The sequence below is a fragment of the Salvelinus namaycush genome, chromosome 10 (assembly GCF_016432855.1).
Source record: "Salvelinus namaycush isolate Seneca chromosome 10, SaNama_1.0, whole genome shotgun sequence".
NCBI classification, from domain to species: Eukaryota; Metazoa; Chordata; class Actinopteri; order Salmoniformes; family Salmonidae; genus Salvelinus; species Salvelinus namaycush.
In genome coordinates this window covers 39,251,734-39,272,495 of record NC_052316.1, presented here as the reverse complement: position 1 = coordinate 39,272,495, position 20,762 = coordinate 39,251,734, and the positions used below count along the sequence as shown (strand labels likewise).

Here is a 20,762-nt window from a genome sequence, read left to right as displayed (position 1 = left end):
ATGCGTACGACACTGGCGTAATGGAGGTCTATCTTCCTTGACCACGGTGATTTGTTAACAAATCGTCTTCTGCTTTTAAAGCTTTGGAGCGAGCATTCAGTCATTACTTGGTCAGCTTTTGTAAGTTAATATTTTAAACATCAAAACGTGTGTGCTTTTAAGTAACTTGCGGTAACTTATGTTGCTGGAATAATTGTGGTGGCAATTAACGTTAGCGAGCTATGCTACACTGACATTAGCAAGCTAGCATACTTGCTTCTCAAATGTGTCTCTGTTCCGTTATCTTTAACATATTTGCATAACATGGCATGATCATACGTTATTACTTTACCATTGCTATACATTAATAACTAAAGTAGATAGAGGTATGATACAGTCAGGTTTGTCAGGCATCTTGCTAGCTAAAATGCTAACGCTATATGTTTTCCGGGAGTTAACTGACACTGGGCCCGGTCCTTAAATGACTTGGAATTCAACCAATCACAAATTTAGGAATAACTTTAATGAGAGTGTCGTCCAATCACAATCAGCAGGTGGGCAGGAACTTGTCAAAAACCTAGCGCTAGCTGACTAGAGTAGCATTAGCATGTTATTAACTTTATGTTGTAATCTATTACGAAAAGTTCGACAACTAAGTTAGATAGCTTCTAATGATGCTAGCTAGCTATCTCTCTCACGGAGGATATCGATATTTAGAATTAGATTGGGTTACTGAACATCAATGAGCGAAGCAACGTTGGTTAACTGGCCGATTGAATTTGACTTTTGTTGTTGATATTTTATCCAGCTGCTAGCTAACTGTTGATATTAGCTAGCTATAGCCTGAAGTAATTACGACGACATTCCCTAGCCCCTCAGTCCCACAAAAACATGTATATATTGTGTTCTGTTTTTTGCTGTGTTGTCTTTACAGTAGTTAGTGACCTTTGTAGGATGAACTTTGTGCTTTAATAACTATAGGGGGCGACAGGTGTTCGTCTGTACTAAAACGATTTAGGCAAGTTTAGAACCTTTCTAAAACATCTGTTTGTGTTAGTTGTCAACTGCACCACACATAGGCCTATTATAAGTAGTTGCAACATGTTCTATGTGATGCAACGTTTTAGAGAAATTATTAAACAGACATCTGATCAAAACAAATGTGTTCTCTTGTCCAGTGTTTGCAGATCAGAGCAACTCTTCTTCGAGGATGGCGACAGACATGGAGTCCCAGCAGACTCCTGACTCCAGGATCATGACCTTTCACCCTACCAAGGAAGAGTTTAAGGACTTCAGCCGTTACATCGCCTACATGGAGTCACAGGGAGCACACCGAGCTGGAATGGCTAAGGTGTGTGTGTGTTTGCATCTACTTTTCAGAAGATCATAAGCATTTATTCCCCTGATCTACATCCTGTTTTGAGAAGAGTAGAAGGTGCCCAACCAACATCAGACGAGGTGTAACCAAAGATCTATAGGCCTGTCTATATCCTGTTCTAAGAAAAAAACACTCTGTATAAAGACTAACTCAATCCTATGTTTGATATGTATTTTCCAGGTTATTCCACCCAAAGACTGGAAGCCTAGACGTACTTATGATGACATAGATGACTTGGTGATCCCTGCTCCTATACAGCAGGTGGTGACTGGCCAGTCAGGTCTCTTCACACAGTACAACATCCAGAAGAAACCCATGACTGTCCGAGAGTTCCGCAAGACTGCCAACACAGACAAGTGAGCCCTCGTACTGTTATGGGCAATTCCACGGTAACGGAGTAATGCTGAGACTTAGATTTGTCACTTTAAATTGTATGCCAAACCATACAGCTCTATGCACAAGGACTACTTTTAACAATTCCACTGACATTTTTACCAAAACACATTTAATTGAAGAACAGTGCAGATGCAAATTTGGTAATAGAGTGACTGTTTGTGCTGTCAACTTTCCATATGCACTGTTCTTCAAATAAATGGAAATGATTGTAACATAGGTATACACGGTTACATGGTTGTAACTGGCTATAGTTCTAAAATCACTGCAAGATGTCCTTTGTTTTGATTGTCACATCTAATCATCCGTTGTCATTGTAGGTTCTGTAATCCCCGCTATGTGGATTTTGAGGAGCTGGAGAGAAAGTTCTGGAAGAACCTGACTTTTAACCCGCCTCTCTATGGAGCAGATATCAACGGAACCCTCTACGACCCAGTGAGATATTCCTATCATCACACACTGTCGGGTTCGCCTAACAACCTACTGTTGAAATGTCAATGTCTCTGCTTACCCTCACCAACATTTTCTCTGCTTCATCTCTATCTTTCCTAGGATGTGACAGAGTGGAACATTGGTCATCTGAACACTATCCTGGACACTGTGGAGAGGGAGAGTGGGATCAAGATAAAGGGAGTGAATACTCCTTACCTGTATTTTGGCATGTGGAAAAGCACCTTTGCCTGGCACACTGAAGATATGGATCTCTACAGCATCAACTACCTGCACTTTGGAGAGCCCAAGTCCTGGTAAACTGTTGATGTATTTTGCACAGATAAAAATAAAACACACGGTTCAGTGAAGTTATACCAATAGATATTAAGGTATGTCTATTTTACAGATTACAAATGGAGTGTGTGTCATTGGGTCGTTATTGTACGTAGAACCTAACACTAGCGTTTTGTCCAGGAGGTGTACTTGTACATCACGCTGCTTCATGCTACAGAAACAGGAGATTGGCTCCTACCCTATGGGCCGCTCTGGCTAGGACAAGCCTTACTTGATTTACTTACTTACCTAACACAGCATCTTGACTACCATTTACATCATTACTCTTGTCTCTCTGCAGGTATGTTGTTCCCCCTGAACATGGGAAGAGATTGGAACGTCTTGCTAAAGGTAAGTGGAGCAGAGGAGGCAGGCTGGAATATAATAAATGGAATAGAGTCAAACGTGGTTTCCATGTGTTTGATACCTTTCCATTTATTCCATTCCAGCCATTACAATGATCCTGTCCTTCATTAGCTCCTTCCACCAGCCTCCTATTGTGGAAAGGAATTTCCTAATTGATCTTCATTCCTCATCAGAGTTTCCTCTATTTGCATTTAGCACCTGCGCATAAAAAAAAAGACATGTAGATTTATGCCCCTGGAAGACCCCACCCCCGCTAACTCGTCCAATGCTGCTGAAAAAAATCCTACGGGAAACTGCTCATTGATTATCAATATTCTTCATGTCAACCTATTATCAGACAGTGATCAGCAGAATTCCTAACGTCTTTGAATCCTGTTCATGCAGGGTTCTTTCCTGGGAGTGCTCAGAGCTGTGAAGCTTTCCTGCGGCATAAGATGACTCTTATCTCACCCTCCATCCTGAAGAAATATGGCATACCGTTTGAGAAGGTGACCGCTCTTCAATGGCAACATGTTATCAAATTTCCCAACCTTTGACAAAGTTGGGATGCAGCAACAAAATACAAACCCATGGGTCTGACTATGTGTCTGTTGTGTGCTTAGATAACCCAGGAGGCAGGCCAGTTCATAGTGACCTTCCCATTCGGTTACCACGCTGGTTTCAACCACGGCTTCAACTGTGCTGAATCCACTAACTTTGCCACACAGCGATGGATCGATTATGGCAAAATTGCCACACTGGTATGTACAACTAAATGAATTAACACATAGTATGCATGAAACCAAGTCATTTATTTAGTGTGATCTGTGATTGGTCTTGTGTTACTCAGTTTGTATGGTCGTGGGTACAATTCCCGCACGGATCACATACTAAAATGTATGCACTCATACCTTAAGTTGCTTTGGATAAAATTGGTAAGTGGATTGATGATAAAATATACTCATGACCAATCCCTATCCTCCCTCCCCCAGTGCTCGTGTCGTAAGGACATGGTGAAGATCTCCATGGATGTGTTTGTGAGGAAGTTCCAACCAGACCGCTACAAGGCCTGGAAGGCAGGGAAGGACAACACTCCTATTGACCACTCCAAGCCCACGCCAGAGGCTGCTGACTTCCTGAAGACAGGGGAGCCTGGGAAGGAGGGACCAAGCCGCAGCGAGGCCCCTGACCAGGAGAATACCCCATGCACCACCACTCAGGAGGAGAAGAGGTCCATGCTTTACTGTAGTGTAGTATTGTCTCTAGCTGGTGTAACTTCATATACACTGAGTGTACAAAACATTAAAAATACCTTCCTATTATTGTGTTCCACCCCTTTTTGCCCTCAGAACAGTCTCAATTCGTCAGGGCATGGACTCTACAAGGTGTCAAAAGCGTTCCACAGGGATGCTTGCCCATTTTGACTTCAATGCTTCCCACAGTTTTGTCAAGTTGGCTGGATGTCCTTTGGGTGGTGGACCATTCTTGATACATACAGGAAACTGTTGAGTGTGGAAAAACCACCAACTTTGCAGTTCTTGACACACTTAAACCGGTGCGCCTGGCACCTACCATACCCTGTTCAAAGGCACCTAAATCACACGTACACAATCCATGTCTCAAGGCTTAAAAATCCTTCTTTAACTTGTCTCCTCCCCTTCATCTACACAGAAGTGGATTTAACAAGTAAAATCAATACGGGATCATAACTTTTACCTGGCCAGTCTGTCATTGAAAGAGCAGGTGTTCCTTATGTTTTGTACTCTCTGTATATTTCAAATCAAATGTATTTATATAGCCCTTCTTACATCAGCTGATATCTCAAAGTGCTGTACAGAAACCCAGCCTAAAACCCCAAACAGCAAGCAATGCAGTTGTAGAAGCACGGTGGTTAGGAAAAACTCCCTAGAAAGGCCAAAACCTAGGAAGAAACCTAGAGAGGAACCAGGCTATGAGGGGTGGCCAGTCCTCTTCTGGCTGTGCCGGGTGGAGATTATAGCAGAACATGGCCAAGATGTTCAAATGTTCATAAATGACCAGCATGGTCAAATAATAATAATCACAGTAGTTGTCGAGGGTGCAACAAGTCAGCACCTCGGGAGTAAATGTCAGTTGGCTTTTCATAGCCGATCATCTATATATTTAATTTGTGATTGCAACATCCATTTTTTAAAACTTTTAAATTAATTATATATACCCGGTAATTCTTGAAGAATATAACTTATAAACGCCTCAAGCTTAGTTCAACTGTCGTACCTTACTAATATAGGGTATAGGGTCAACATGGTTTAAGCTATCATTTTGATCTTATGCATGGTCAGTTCTTGCATCCATAGCTCTGTCTGAATTTGAGTGGTTACATTTCTCTAACCCCATCTCTCAGCTGTTTACCAAATCAAGTGGCGGGGTGACCGTTTTGTTTTTTCAAATGCAGATTTCCCTTTTAATGATCAAATGAAAGCATTCATTCATACTGGGTTTTGGTCTCCACTTTGAGCAAGTTTCTCAAAAGAGACTTATTGTATTTAAAAAATAATAATAATATTCGCAGTTCCTCTCTCTATCCTGTGCCAATGCAGCCCGAAGGTTGGGAAAAAGCGCCAGCGAGGAGGAGATGTGGAGGCAGCAGAGGACGGAGACACTGAGCAGGTTGATGAAGAGGAGGGAGAGGTGGACCAGAAGAAAGCCAAGCTGGGTCAGGAGGAGAAGGGACACAGTCTGGCACACAAAGGTACCTCAGTTCATCTTTGACTATGACACCAAAAAATACTGCATATTGACTTGTTAGACTGTAGCTAGGTTTCCATCCAATTGGTGACAGATTTTAATTCAAATATTCAAAATCTGCATATAGAAAATATGTGCCATTTTCCCACCAGTGGTGTTTCCACCGAATGGACTTGTTGCTGATAAATGTCTGTGCATGATGATGTAGTGCACACTAAATTTACTTTGGTATGTACAGAAAAAAAAATCAAAAGTGTGATGTGTTTCCATCGTATTTTCAACTCTACTGATAGTTTTGCCACACAAACTGTTGTCTACTCTGGTCTTGGCACCAGTGCTCTAGCCAACAGCTCACATATATAGTGGGGTTATGCTAGTCTACATGAGGAGATTATTATGGCTATTATTTGTCAAACTGCAGTCATATCAATCGTGTCAACAGAATAAGCACGTTCACCACCCTGTGAAGTTCATCATAACTTATTTAATCTGTAGCCTAATAAACTGCATGGTTTCCTGAGTCGTAGTGGGAGGACCACACACCATATCATTGTGTGACTACAAGTTTACTTCGATATGATGGTTGTGCATAAAGGTGTTTCCACCAACATTTCTTACATTATTTATTTAACCGACGCAAAAAGATCCCACCATGTCGAACGAACAAATTATCTTTCGGCATTAATAAAATTGTACTGTCACTTCCTATTTCCATCACAGCTGGAAACTGTATAAGGTATGACTTTATCCGCATGAAAAACCACATTTCCATCCACATTTATGAGGGAGATCATTTACACCAGTGGTATTCAATTTTTGGGGACCCTATCTTTTTCCCCCAGGAATTTCTCGTGACCCCACCCCAAATCTGTAAATGTTATTTTTCAATTCATCTTTCTCAAAAATGTTTATATATTGTCCCATACAATAATTTGTACTCTTCCTTTTTAATTTTTATTTTATTGGATACTTTTGCTAACCCCACTGCTGTTCCTCGGCTTTGAATACCACTGATTTAGACAGTGCCTCCAGTTTTTCATGTTTGTTTATTTCAGAGCTAAAGGCAGAGGATGTTAAAAATGAGCGAACAAAGCCACCACTCAACGCAAAGACCAACCGAAACACAAACGCCAGCCGAAAGCTAGCACTTCAGATGAAAGCCAAAATCTCTCTTAAATCCACTCCAATTAAGTCTCAGCCACAGACTAACAGTCAATCAACCCAACCAGCGGCCCCAGAACCCTACCCCCAGAGCTCAGAGAAGGCCGGCCCCAGTGAGGATGTGAAGCCTCCAGCCAGCAGCTCCAGCCCTTCCTACCCAGCCAGCAGCTGCAGCCCTGTCCACCGGCTCTTTCAGAGGACCCTGAGCCCTGCAGACGTGCTGCACGTCCACAGCTATGCCAAGGGAGACTACAGCGAGGGAGAGACTAGGGAGGGCAAGGCGGAGAGGAGGAACGATAGTAGTGATAGTGAAGGAGAGGAACAGGACGACAGCAAGGTGAGAGGAGTAGAGATGGAGAAGAGGAGTGTTTGTTCTGAGGTCAGATATACTGTACTGTACATGTTCAATTAATCAGCGCTAATGATTCTGTTCCTAACCCCTTTTATTCCACCAGAGGGCAGAAGATGGAGAGGATGATGGCGCTGTGCCCAGAAAACTGGGGATGTTGCCTTGTCACCAGCGTCTGATGAAAGACAACATGAGTGACGAGGGTGAGTAAAAATATCACTTCCTCACTCACGTAGGTTAGCCCCAGTTAGGCTTCCTTTTCCTAAGCAATGGATATGATGACTTGTAGAAAAGCAGTGTCAGGCATGTTCCTCCATGGAATAGAAGCGATGATGTTGGCATACTTGATTGCATTATAGTAGTTTGTCTGTGTGTGTTTTCATAACTATCTGTTTGGTTCCAATGGCTCAGGGGATTAAAACAAATAGCATGGTGGATTTGATTTCCTTCATGTGCAACGGTCAATATCGACAGTTCTGTAAGTTGTTTGGGATATGGCATGTGCTAACGCTAAAATCTATTTATTTTGCTGTCGTTTTAAGAGCTGCCAGAGCAGCCACCAGTAGACGAGGATGGGCTAGAGGGAGAGTCGTGGGCCAAGCCCCTGGCCCACCTGTGGCAGAATAGACCCCCCAACCTGAAGAAAGAGAAGGAGTACAACCGTTGCATGGGCCTCCAGGCCCCATACTGCTCTGTGTGCTCACTCTTCCAGGCATTCCAGCAGGTGAGGGAGGCATGGACTGTGTGTGTGTGTGAGAGATCAGTGGCTGAGGAGAGGAGGAGACACTCAGCAGGGGATTTGGGAAGTTAGTCTTCTGAAAGTCTCTGTCATTAATCTGCAGGGGTTTCTCTGAGAGTGTAGCTCCTGTTATGTGATTCAGTTCCCCCTTCACTTGTTTCTCAGGGGAGACGTTTTTGCAATTTTAGTACGTTCCCCAATGCTCCTCTTCTCACTTCTGATATACTGTACAGTGATAGTTATTTCAGGTTTGTCTGCCCAGTCTAAGTAGCTGTATTACTTTGTCCCTCCCTCTATCCATGGCTAGACTGGGTGTGCTGATGAAGGCAAACACAGAAAAGCATTTGTTTGAACAATTTGAATGAGAGTTATTTTCTGAAGTGAACTTCTATTGTCCTCCCAAGAGTTGCTAAATATGATTGTTTCATTTCCAGACAGAGTGTGCTGATGATGGTACGGACCCTCCAGTGGTGCTGCCTGGAGGCAGGCTGAGAACCAAGCCTCTGATCCCTGAGATGTGTTTCACCACCACCACGGAGCCAGAGGAGGGCGCTGAGGAGAAGGAACCTGGCCCCCCGGACCCCACCACCCCTCACTTGGAGCCAGACGGCACCAGCCTGCTCATCAGCTGCTCCCACTGCAGCGTCCGCGTACACACCAGTCAGTACTACTACTTACCCAGCACGCCACCCCTTTTAACACTAGAACAGCTGGGCCTTTCAGCCTATAAGTACCCACTACACAATGTTGCCGGGCATCCTTTTAGCATACACATCAGATACAAATCAACCCGCAAGGTGTGCAAACATAAGCACCAACACCTGATAAATAGGGCGTAAACAATTGTAAAAGATGAATCGCATGAATAAATATTTGTGGAAATATATCCATATAAAATTAGTTATTTGTTTAGATAGTCAGGATATGTTTAGTATAATTCTACAAAGTCCTACTTATAAAGGTTTAACCCATTAGATAGTCAGGATATGTTTAGTATAATTCTACAAAGTCCTACTGATAAAGGTATAGCCCATTTTCGTTTCTCTTACAATAAAAACATTACAGTGTAATACATTTGATCAATTTAATTTGTAGATCTGATTAGTTATACTAAGTAATGCAGTCCAGTTACAAAAGTAAAATATGATAATATAGTCAGCAAGGCGCAGGCGCCAGGTCGCAGTTGCAAATGAGAACTTGTTCTCAACTAGCCTACCTGGTGAAATAAAAGTAAATAAATATAAGGTCAAATGATTAGCCCTAAGCCTAAACAAAACACCAAGGATTTATAATGCTTTAGAAATGTACATGAACTATAATATAGGATGAATTGCATAAAAACATATTTGTGGAAATATTTCTTTGCAATCAACTTGTCTGCCAGGGAAATTGATGTGAAGTTGTCCATGGTCACATTTTTGCCTTTAGCCATGTAAGGCTCAACGAATCTGTCGCTCACCCGCTGACCTGGTTTCATCTTTTCTATCTGTCTTCAACATCGTCGACTAACCAAAACCTAATTCCAAATTTGTCTGGTTTGTTGGCCATGTATTGGGTAAAACGGCACCTAGCTTTGGTTGGGAACAGTTGCTCATCAACAATTATGTTCTCTTCTGGCTTGTAACTGTTAAATTCATATTTTAGGTATCCCTATACTTCTGTTATTACAGTGCTCTCACTCTGTTATTTGTGCACCTGCGCAGAATGTTCCCTCGTTGAACCGGGCCTGAGTGTAATGGTAACTATGTACCGTGCAGATACGGGGATGTAAATGTTGTTCAACTGGAACCTAGTTGTTATCATTTCAGAGTTGACAGTAACGAGCAATGCAATTCTTCGTAACACTTTTCCAGGTGTGTGAGACGGCGGCGAATCTCTCCGTCTGCACACGTATTGGTCTTATGTCATCAAAATGCAGGTGTCTCATAATCTCTCTGAAGTGGTTGCGTGGCATGGTCTCTCTGAAAAAGTCCACCACATAACTATCGGACCAAAATGACTCCACATCATACTCTTTCCACAGTATTCCCTGCGGACATACAAGAGTACAATAAATGCTTTGAGATCATCCATAGACATGTCCCACGTACAGCTTCCTTTTCTGGGAGCATGAGCGACAGTACAATCTCTGATTTCTGCAACATCTGCATGTCACATAAACAAAGAACACTGTAGAGTGCACTGGAAATTATTCTCTTTGTGTGAGGTGTAGGGCCTGCTCTCTCTGTGAGAATGTTCCTGTTGCCCTCTTCTCACTCTTTTCTACCCAAACTCGTGTCTCACGGTCTGTTGGCTCTGTTGTGGTTTTTCTGCGGCGAGGCTCAGGCATCGGAGGCGTAAGCTTGAAGTCAACATCAGAATCGGGTGAAACCTCTTCATCAGCAACGTCGATTTCAAGCTCAATATCCGATTCGACTCCAGCTAAACTAAATTCTGCAGTATTTGCAATGCTACCAGTGCATCCATTTGTTTGGTTCGGCTAACCATTGTAAACTACACACAACTACACAATGCTTCATTACACTGCTGTTCTAAATGTAATCATCCCCTTTTACCCTCCTCATTCAGTTAATTCAAATTCAATTGGGAATTCACATGCACAGTTATCAGTGTCTATTGCCCATTCATCCATTTAGCACATTCATTCTGTAAGGAGAGGGATGCATGGGAACCAATGCCCTACAGCACATTCATTCTGTAAGGAGAGGGATGCATGGGAACCAATGCCCTACAGCACATTCATTCTGTAAGGAGAGGGATGCATGGGAACCAATGCCCTACAGCACATTCATTCTGTAAGGAGAGGGATGCATGGGAACCAATGCCCTACAGCACATTCATTCTGTAAGGAGAGGGATGCATGGGAACCAATGCCCTACAGCACATTCATTCTGTAAGGAGAGGGATGCATGGGAACCAATGCCCTACAGCACATTCATTCTGTAAGGAGAGGGATGCATGGGAACCAATGCCCTACAGCACATTCATTCTGTAAGGAGAGGGATGCATGGGAACCAATGCCCTACAGCACATTCATTCTGTAAGGAGAGGGATGCATGGGAACCAATGCCCTACAGCACATTTGCCTTGGCCCCTTAAGTTAGTAGTAGCTTTTAAATACTTTTTTGTTTGTGATTTAAAAGTTCAGACAACTGGACAATATAAAACATAAATATTTAGGAAAAGTCTTGGAAGGAGCAGGACGTTGATATTTTTTTTTCAGATTTATTTACAAAATCAAACATCATTGGCCTATGGCGGTTCTAGTTAACCCCATCATTCCAGGTAAGAGCAGTACTCTACTTTAGACAGTTAAGAGGAGTTAAGTGCAGACTGTTTCAACTCTAGAAGTTATTTAATTATCTCTGTCCACAACAGGGTTGAGATGCGCTATCAGTCATGTGAATGTGTGAATGCCTGTCAGTAAAGGAGTATGCACACTAGAACCTATGCTCCCTTCTGGTTCATTGGCGACAACGTTTCAACCACTTAGGTAATGGTGTTTGTTTGGTTGTGTGTTTCCAGGCTGTTATGGCGTGGATCCAGAGAGTGTGACTAAGGACTGGAAGTGTGCTCGCTGTAAGGCCAATTCCATGACTGAGGTCAGTGTCTCCACAACACATCACCTCATAATACAACACCTCCAAGTGGCTGTTCATTATGTCTGACCTCACCTGACCTAAGTATATGTTGCTGGCACTGACGCAGTAGTGTTTGCAAACGTTGCAGTAGTCTAAACGGTCATTAGATCTGGCAGTAGTATTTGCAGTAGTCTAAACGGTCATTAGATCTGGCAGTAGTATTTGCAGTAGTCTAAACGGTCATTAGATCTGGCAGTAGTATTTGCAGTAGTCTCAACGGTCATTAGATCTGGCAGTAGTATTTGCAGTAGTCTAAACGCTCATTAGATCTGGCAGTAGTATTTGCAGTAGTCTAAACGCTCATTAGATCTGGCAGTAGTATTTGCAGTAGTCTAAACGCTCATTAGATCTGGCAGTAGTATTTGCAGTAGTCTAAACGCTCATTAGATCTGGCAGTAGTATTTGCAGTAGTCTAAATGCTCATTAGATCTGGCAGTAGTATTTGCAGTAGTCTAAACGCTCATTAGATCTGGCAGTAGTATTTGCAGTAGTCTAAACGCTCATTAGATCTGGCAGTAGTATTTGCAGTAGTCTAAACGCTCATTAGATATGGCAGTAGTATTTAAATAAAACGTTTTTTTTTTTTTTTTAACTAGGCAAGTCAGTTAAGAACAAATTCTTATTTACAATGACGGCCTACCCCGGCCAAACCCGGACGATGCTGGGCCAATTGTGCGCCGCCCTATGGGACTCCCAATCACGGCCGGTTGTGATACAGCCTGGATTCAAACCAGGGACTGTAGTGACGCCTCTTGCCATGAGAAGTGTGACTTAGACTGCTACGCCACTCGGGAGTTTAGACTACGGCAGGTAGCCTAGTGGTTAGAGCGTTGGGCCAGTAACTGAAAGGTTGCTGGATCGAATCCCCCGAGCTGACAAGGTAAAAATCTGTCGTTCTGCCCCTGAACAAGGCAGTTAACCCACTGTTCCCGGTAGGCCATCATTGTAAATAAGAATTTGTTCTTAACTGACTTGTCTAGTTAAATCATTTTTATTTTGGGGGGGGGCATTAGATCTGGCAGTAGTGTTTGCAGTATTCTAAACAGGCATTAGATCTGGCAGTAGTGTTTGCAGTATTCTGAACAGGCATTAGATCTGGCAGTAGTGTTTGCAGTATTCTAAACAGGCATTAGATCTGGCAGTAGTGTTTGCAGTATTCTGAACAGGCATTAGATCTGGCAGTAGTGTTTGCAGTAGTCTAAACTGGCATTAGATCTGGCAGTAGTGTTTGCAGTAGTCTAAACTGGCATTAGATCTGGCAGTAGTATTTGCAGTATTCAGAACAGGCATTAGATCTGGCAGTAGTATTTGCAGTATTCTGAACAGGCATTAGATCTGGCAGTAGTGTTTGCAGTATTCTAAACAGGCATTAGATCTGGCAGTAGTGTTTGCAGTATTCTAAACAGGCATTAGATCTGGCAGTAGTGTTTCCAGTAGTCTAAACAGGCATTAGATCTGGCAGTAGTATTTGCAGTATTCTGAACAGGCATTAGATCTGGCAGTAGTATTTGCAGTATTCTAAACTGGCATTAGATCTGGCAGTAGTATTTGCAGTATTCTTCTAATGATAAGTGACTGACTGGTACTGGTCTTCAGGTGACGCACCTTTGCATTGGTCGTATGTACAGTACCAGTCAAATGTTTGGACACACCTACTCATTCCTGGGTTTTTCTAGATTTTTACTATTTTCTACATTGTAGAATAATAGTGAAGACATCAAAACTATGAAATAACACATGGAATCATGTAGTAACCAAAAAAGTGTCAAACAAATCAAAATATATTTTAGATTCTTCAAAGTAGCTTTGCACACTCTTGGCATTCTCTCAACCAACTTCATGAGGAATGTTTTTCCAACAGTCTTGAAGGAGTTTCCACATATGCTGAGCACTTGTTGGCTGCTTTTCCTTCACTCTGCGGTCCAACCCATCCCAAACCATCTCAATTGGGTTGAGGTTGGGTGATTGTGGAGGCCAGGTCATCTGATGCAGCACTCCATCACTCTCCTTCTTGGTCAAATAGCTGTTACACAGTCTGGAGGTGTGTTGGGTCATTGCCCCGTTGAAAAAACAAATGAAAATGACAAATGACTAAGCATAAACCAGATGGGATGGCATATCGCTGCAGAATGATGAGGTAGCCATGCTGGTTAAGTCTGGTGTGTCAACTTTTGACTGGTACTTTGTTTACTTAACTGGGATTATGGTGGTTGACAGTTTGCTCTTCTTGCAGAGTTGCTGTTTGTGTTTGCTGAGGGGGGGTGCCTTGCAGAAAGCCAACAACAACAAGTAAGTCTTTGTGCCAGACAGATCCCCTTAGAGATCAGGGAGTGGGCTAGTCTAAATCACACACTGAACATTTACTGAGCTCTTCTCTTTATGTACTCTTTTGTTCACATAGTTGGATGTTCTTTTGAAATATATCTACTAGGTTTATAATCTACTCATGGTGTGGTGTCTGTGTATTGACATGTTGTGTTGTAGGTGGGTCCATGTGCTGTGTGCAGTAGCAGTGTTGGAGGCTCGCTTTGTGAACATCACTGAGAGAAGCCCTGTGGATCTGAGTGGGATTCCTCTACAGAGGTTTAAACTGGTGAGTTCAACGCTGTAAATGTCAATAGGCTTGGGCAGTATACCGTATACCAGAGTATTTGGAAATACCTGTCACACATTTTTTCATTATGAAGCTTACTGGCAGTCCCCTGTCACGTGGTGTTTGTTTACACACAACAACGAGAGACCAGAACCTTGAGTCACTCACTGTTGTGCAGCACGCGCCCGGTGATCTAGTTTCAGTATGGAATTCACAACTAAATGTTTGCCAGCTAGATATTTTATAACTATTTAAGGTAACTGTCTAAAATGTGCTAAATGCTCTGCGGTTGGGCATTTGGTTGGCTAATTTAGTAGCTAGTTAGCTATCTAGCTAAGTGGTTAGCTTCTTCCAAAATCAAGCTTTGCTTGGTAACAGCAGAGAATCCCCTCCTGGATCAAGAGCCTTGCTGGCTAATGTGTGTTTTGTGCAGCAAACTGTGAGTAGCATTTTTATTTTATTTATTTTTTATATTTATTTTATTTAGCCCCTTTTCTCCCCAATTTTCGTGGTATCCAATTGTTAGTAATTACTATCTTGTCTCATCGCTACAACTCCCGTACGGGCTCGGGAGAGACGAAGGTCGAAAGCCATGCGTCCTCCGAAACACAACCCAACCAAGCCGCACTGCTTCTTAACACAGCGCGCCTCCAACCCGGAAGCCGCCGCACCAATGTGTCGGAGGAAACACCGTGCACCTGGCTCCCTTGGTTAGCGCGCACTGCGCCCGGCCCGCCACAGGAGTCGCTGGTGCGCGATGAGACAAGGATATCCCTACCGGCCAAACCCTCCCTAACCCGGACGACTCTAGGCCAATTGTGCGTCGCCCCACGGACCTCCCGGTCGCGGCCGGCTGCGACAGAGCCTGGGCGCGAACCCAGAGTCTCTGGTGGCGTAGCTAGCGCTGCGATGCAGTGCCCTAGACCACTGCGCCACCCGGGAGGCCCGTGAGTAGCATTTTTGAGTTAATTGTATAACTGTATGAGCTGGGATGTCTGTCCTGCAAATAGTTTGTCAGAGACTGTATAAAATGTTCGCAATCCGCTCATTAGCATTTAGTAAGCATTCTCAATGGGATTTTACATGTACTTTGTAACCTTTGGATTACGAAGGCTGTGGGTTAAAAAAAACAGTGGCCCTTGTGTTCAGTGACGGTATTACCAAATATCCCGGGATGGCACAAAGTCGGTATGAAGGTTTGACAATCTGGATACTGCCCAAGCCTTATGTCAACATTTATTATGTGCTAAGGGATAGGACTCTGTCACTACCTCGCTCTCCAACCACGGTGCATGAATAGAGGAGAACCTTTTCCAATAACCTTTGAATAAAGGAGAGTGGCTGGATATCCTCTCTTCAGCATATTATGCCAAAGTAATGTATTATTGGTTTTACCTGACATGGTTGGCACATCCACCTCTATGCATGTGACAGTAGTTATGCTTGCCGTCTACTACAAGGTTAGACTAGAGACTAGGGTATTTAGAGGATGTCCGGTGAGTTTGTGATTAATCCAGGCTCTACTGTATACAGTTTGACAGGATGTATAGGCCTAGTTTTCCCTGTGGGACTTCCTTTTCCTGTCTCTGAGCATGGTCTTATTGTTTTCTGTGCTGTGCAGAAATGTTACTACTGTAAGAAGCGGATGAAGAAGACATCCGGGTGCTGTGTGCAGTGTTCCCATGGCCGCTGTCCTACGGCCTACCACCCTACTTGTGCCCAGGCCGCTGGGATCCTCATGCAGCCAGACGAGTGGCCCTTTGTGGTCTACGTCACCTGCTGCCGGCACAAGGGCCCTATTCAGACAGAGGTATACATTGGTTGTACTTTACTTTATATTTTGGATTGTGTTTCAGAAAGGGGAAGCTATATACCAGACAGTGGGGACTCTAAAGGCCTCAGTTATGGGACTTGGTTACATTATTCTGCTGATACTTTATGTTATAGTTTCTAAGCATTCTACATATTCAGGGCTGTACTCACAACAGTGTACTATATAAACATGACTGTGTTTTAGATTTTAAAGTGAAAAACTCCCACGAGTATGCCCATGTACTTCCAGTCCAAAGAGGTTGATAGAGTTCTTATTTGATGTTAATCTGGATGGATAACTAATTTCTTCTCTCAGCGTAACAAAGCAGCCATGCATGAGCTTACCGTGGGAAGGAGGGTGATCTGTAAGCATAAAAATGGCCGCTACTACCAGTGTGACGTGGTGCAGCTTTCCAAGGAGACGTTCTATGAGGTCAACTTTGATGACGGCTCCTTCAGTGATAACCTCTTTCCCGAGGACATTGTGGTAAGAAGACTAACGTCTGTGTGTGTTAGAGTGGGTGGGGTGCCAAATTGTGGTCAGTAATTCATGACAGGGTTTATAAGTAGGTCATAAGCTGTTTATTATTAGTTTATAGATTGCTTATACAATATGTACCACACATTGGTTAAAATTGTGTGATTGCTTTTTGGTGCTTGCCAAATAGTGAGTTTGTAGGATTGTATCTGATGGTTGTTTTCTATTGCCAGGGCCGGGACTGTGCCCAAATAGGCCCCCCTCCACAGGGGGAGATGGTGCAGGTCCGTTGGACAGATGGTCTGGTCTACGGGGCCAAGTTTGTGGCTGCTCACATCATCCAAATGTACCAGGTACTGCAACACTATTCACACTTACCCTCAGCAACAATGTACCTTATCCAAATGGAGGTTATACAGTTTTACATCATATGGTGCTTTGCAGTCTAATTGATCTCCTCCATTTGTCCAGATTGTTAAAAATCTTTTTTTTTAACTCATAGCAATACATTACAAGTCTGTGATGAAACCATTGTTTGGTTTTATGAGAGACATAAAATGTAGTTATTTTGGCATTGATGGTTCTTGATGTAGGTGGAGTTTGAAGACGGGTCACAACTAACAGCCAAGAGAGATGATGTCTATACTCTGGATGAGGAGCTACCTAAGAGAGTCAAGTCAAGACTGGTGAGTATACTGAGAGCTACCTGTGAGCTATCCAATATACTGACTCCAAAGTTGCTAACCTTAACTGTGTATCATCAACTCCTAACTTTCTCACTCTGATGTTATAGTAAGGACTGCTGAGTATACTAAATAATACTGACTGAATCATTTTCTCCAGCATGTTTGTTAATGAGTCTTCTTCCTGTGGCAATGGACAATAAAGTAATCCTGTGTATGCCCTGCCCCGGTCTATCTCCAGTCCAAGGCGTCAGACATGCGTTTCGATGGGATCTTTGAGGACAAGGAGGCCATCCAGCAGTCGAAGAGGCAGAGAGTGATCAACTCACGGTACCGAGGTGACTACGTTGAACCTGTGATCTACAGAGCCATCATGGAGTAGCCTGCCAACTGCCTACTCTTCCAACAAACCACCAGCACTGATATTCCTGATCTGGACTTCTCACTTTACCTTAATTTATCCACTGAGTGAGTGAGTGTAGCTCTGACTAAAGGACTTCCTCTGAAAATAACTTTCCAACCCCTAGTTTGGACTGTTTTCTTTTTTCTTCCGTTCATCCCTTCATAATTTACAGCATTATGCGCCAGTTTCCCGGACACTGATTAAGCCTAGTCTTGGACTGAAAAGCCCTTTCATTGGATCTGCGTTTTATGCTACGCTTAACCTGTGTCCAGGAAACCGGACCCAATTGTTATTACTTTTATGTTTTCTTTGACTGTGATCAAGGATTGAAGAACAGGCCACCTTCTCCACTCGGTATAGGTTATAGAAGCCGGGAAGGAACTGCCATCCATGTCACCTTTTATGCCATCCTGCTAGTGCCCAGTAGCTGTAACTCGTCTCTTGAATGGAAGCGATATTGGACCATGAATTTTGCTTCCAAACAAGATGTAGCTTTCTAATAATAATAGTAACAATCCACTCAATAGAACTGTGGCAGGAATGACTTCCTAAAGGGAGTGAAGCAGACAAGTTACTGCCACTCATCCTCATAAACACTGATTACAGTGTTTTCTGACTTGCAATTTTACTGAATGTTGCCAGTTGTTCCTTTATGTACATCTATTTATTTTCCTATGTCGTTTTTCGGGGTGCTACTTGCACCTATGTTTGATTTTAAGGAGGTGCAATGCCATTTTAGTAACTAATACCACCTCTTAGCAGAGTCACACTGTTGACTGCATTCCTAAACATTGTATTTTGTAGGAACGCATTGAATATAGCTTTTTCCATTTTTAGAGTTGTTTTTTACCAGCGTATTTATTATACTGTGCTTGAAGAAAGTAACCTCTGCAATGCAGACAATTTGTCAGTTGCAATGGTGTAGAGGTTCTGGACTGATTCTGATCTATGTTCTATTTTTGCTATATAGATGAATTGGAAATAACCCATTCAGAATTGCTATGGGCGCTCCCTTTTTATCCAAGTTGGTTCTTTACTCTTTAAATGAAAATTGTGCGTTGCACTTTTATTCAAGCTCATTTTGAGAGGACAGTTTAATAGTTGTGTGCTACCATTTTACTATTTTTGTCAAAAAAAAAAACATTTTTAAAATAATATTGTACATTTTATAAGACCTTATGCATTGTGTCCCACCACGCTTCTCCACTCGGCCATGATCATCAACCATAATGCACTTATTAATTAAGGATAAGGTGGCCTTCAGATTGTCTGTTATTTTCCTCTAAACTGCTGTTATCTTGAGTATAGGGATGCCACATTCTGGTAACTTTCCCAGGTTTTCCAGAAATCCTGGTTGAAATTTCCCTGCAATCAGGATGAATTAAGCAGGAAATCCGTAAGTCCTTTTTAAATAGGATTTCTGGGAATTGAGAATTTTCTGAATTTTGCAACCCTACTTGAGTGTGAGAGACAACTAATGTATGAGTTAGGCAGTTATAGAGGCTCACAGAAGTACCACTAAGCAAGGGGTTTATATCATCAGCATTCAACAGTATGGAAATACTTATGATGACTTATAATACATGGGGGAAAAATACAAGTTTTCTATCAAAAAGCCTATTTTATTGCTTTGTTTTATGATACACATTACATTCACAGTCAGGAAGACACAGATGTAATTATAATAAGTAGTTTATTTAAAGATATAAGCCGTTGACGCAAGGGATCTTATTTGTGCCCCAAATGGCAGCATATTCCCTATATTGTGCACTACCTTTGACCAGGGCCCTGGTCAAAAGTAGTGCACTATATAGGGAATGGGGTGCCATTTGGGACTGATCCCTGGCCTGTTCATGTGACCTTTTTTCCTTTCTGTGAAAAATGTACTATCATTCATGCATTTTGTAAAGATGATAATTTTGTTTCAGTAAAAACATTTTGGCTTGCATATTGTCATTTATTGGTGTTGATCTTTGTTTCATGTTTAAATGTTTTTATGATATTTATGACTGCTATACAGTTCATGATCTTATGACTGATTAAACAATGTTTGACATATATGACAATGACTGAAGGTTGTAGTAACAGTGTACTGTAATAACTTTTAGAGTCTTTACAAGACTACTGCATACCTCAATGACAGTAGTAGTATCTAACTCCATAGCAAGTAAATTGTCAGCTAAACGGTGCTGTCCTTGAAGTTCAGTGTTGGGTAGTAGTGAACTACATGTAGTTCAACTAATAATTTAACAACATTTTACAGTAGCTTGGTGGTAGTTCAACTAAATTCAAATCTTGGTGTTTTCAGTAGTTAGCTTTTTTGCCATGTAGCTGTGTTGCTAACTACTGGAACTGCACAACTTTTTTTTGCAAAAATAAAATATGGGTTAAGTAGGCAATAATTCTTTGTATCAGACCTGCCTAATTCTCACTTGAAACAGTTTTTGTGTTTAATATGCTAAATTACACATTCAGTTAACATCTGTCTCCTGAGTGTGTTCTTGCTATTTTTATTCTAAGACATTTCAGATTTAGATATGGATAATTTTTCACAAAGTAATTGGACGTAGTGAGCTACTTTTTCAAAGTAACTAAACTATAATTTTAAAGTGTATCTTTAGTGTAGCTTAACTTATTCCAGTGTGAAGTAATTGGTAGCTTGGTAAACTATATTTTCAGTAACTCCCATTGTTTGTGTACTAGCAAACCCCACAGCTCAGCCCAAAACAGGATTTACACATACTGTTGGAGAGGACGTTTGGAAGGTCAGTGAGTGCTTACATTTAACACTGAAGAATATAGCAGTTTGTGTGTTGACTGATTATATTTGATTGAAGGTCATTATAGCAGTTGTGCTCCCCTTCCCCAAGTTCATCTCTTATCACCTTAGCTACACACCATCCATCGTATCAGCCAGTGATCTTTACCAGTACACTAACAGCTTTTATGTCTCATGCTGAGGCTGCATACCATAGTGACATTAGTCCTTGACCACATCTTACAGCTGCCCTGACATCGACAATATATAGGGGTTGTACCTCTGGGGTGCACTAGCTTTCACACATGTTGAATGTCAACTTTATCTTTAGCAAGCATCTGTCACGTTTCAGAATACAAAATGTAGCCTACTTCTGCCCTCTGATTGTAATGTTTATCCAATTGTAATTTGTATCAAATGCATTATTAAACTTGCAACATTGTAGTTACTTTCCACCCACACAACCAGTTGCATTGTAGCGAAGTGGCACTGATTTGGCGTATTACAGATGTTCCCTTCCTATTCTGTCAGTGTTGTGTGTGCAGATGGTGGTGCTGC

At 42.2% G+C, this 20,762-nt stretch overlaps 1 protein-coding gene across 4 annotated transcripts; it reads left to right on the top strand.

Moving 5' to 3' along the window:
• Positions 1 to 8: 8 nt before the first annotated feature.
• LOC120055013 (lysine-specific demethylase 4A-like) lies at positions 9 to 19,402 on the top strand. Of its 4 annotated transcripts, none has more exons than XM_039002847.1 (22): positions 9 to 120; positions 1,158 to 1,330; positions 1,538 to 1,713; positions 2,071 to 2,185; positions 2,303 to 2,496; positions 2,817 to 2,866; positions 3,266 to 3,369; positions 3,484 to 3,621; positions 3,853 to 4,091; positions 5,440 to 5,591; positions 6,817 to 7,085; positions 7,204 to 7,300; positions 7,640 to 7,821; positions 8,271 to 8,496; positions 11,362 to 11,438; positions 13,711 to 13,766; positions 13,962 to 14,070; positions 15,692 to 15,880; positions 16,199 to 16,369; positions 16,594 to 16,713; positions 16,954 to 17,046; positions 17,285 to 19,402. In XM_039002847.1, exons 2-22 carry the CDS (start codon positions 1,190 to 1,192, stop codon positions 17,423 to 17,425), a joined length of 3,039 nt encoding a protein of 1,012 aa, XP_038858775.1. In that variant the 5' UTR covers positions 9 to 120; positions 1,158 to 1,189; the 3' UTR covers positions 17,426 to 19,402. The 4 variants fall into 4 exon arrangements, with proteins under 4 accessions (XP_038858775.1, XP_038858772.1, XP_038858774.1 ...); XM_039002844.1 differs by having other exon boundaries at positions 6,643 to 7,085; XM_039002846.1 differs by having other exon boundaries at positions 6,643 to 7,085; positions 17,249 to 17,366.
• The last annotated feature ends 1,360 nt before the right edge of the window (positions 19,403 to 20,762 follow it).

Excerpts from the sequence above, each read along its gene's own strand:
- LOC120055013 (XM_039002844.1), top strand. The coding sequence starts at position 1,190 with ATGGCGACAGACATGGAGTCCCAGCAGACTCCTGACTCCAGGATCATG. Across the intron at positions 7,822-8,270 it reads TCTTCCAGGCATTCCAGCAG|ACAGAGTGTGCTGATGATGG; the intron begins GTGAGGGAGGCA and ends TTTCATTTCCAG. Across the intron at positions 14,071-15,691 it reads CTCTACAGAGGTTTAAACTG|AAATGTTACTACTGTAAGAA; the intron begins GTGAGTTCAACG and ends TGTGCTGTGCAG.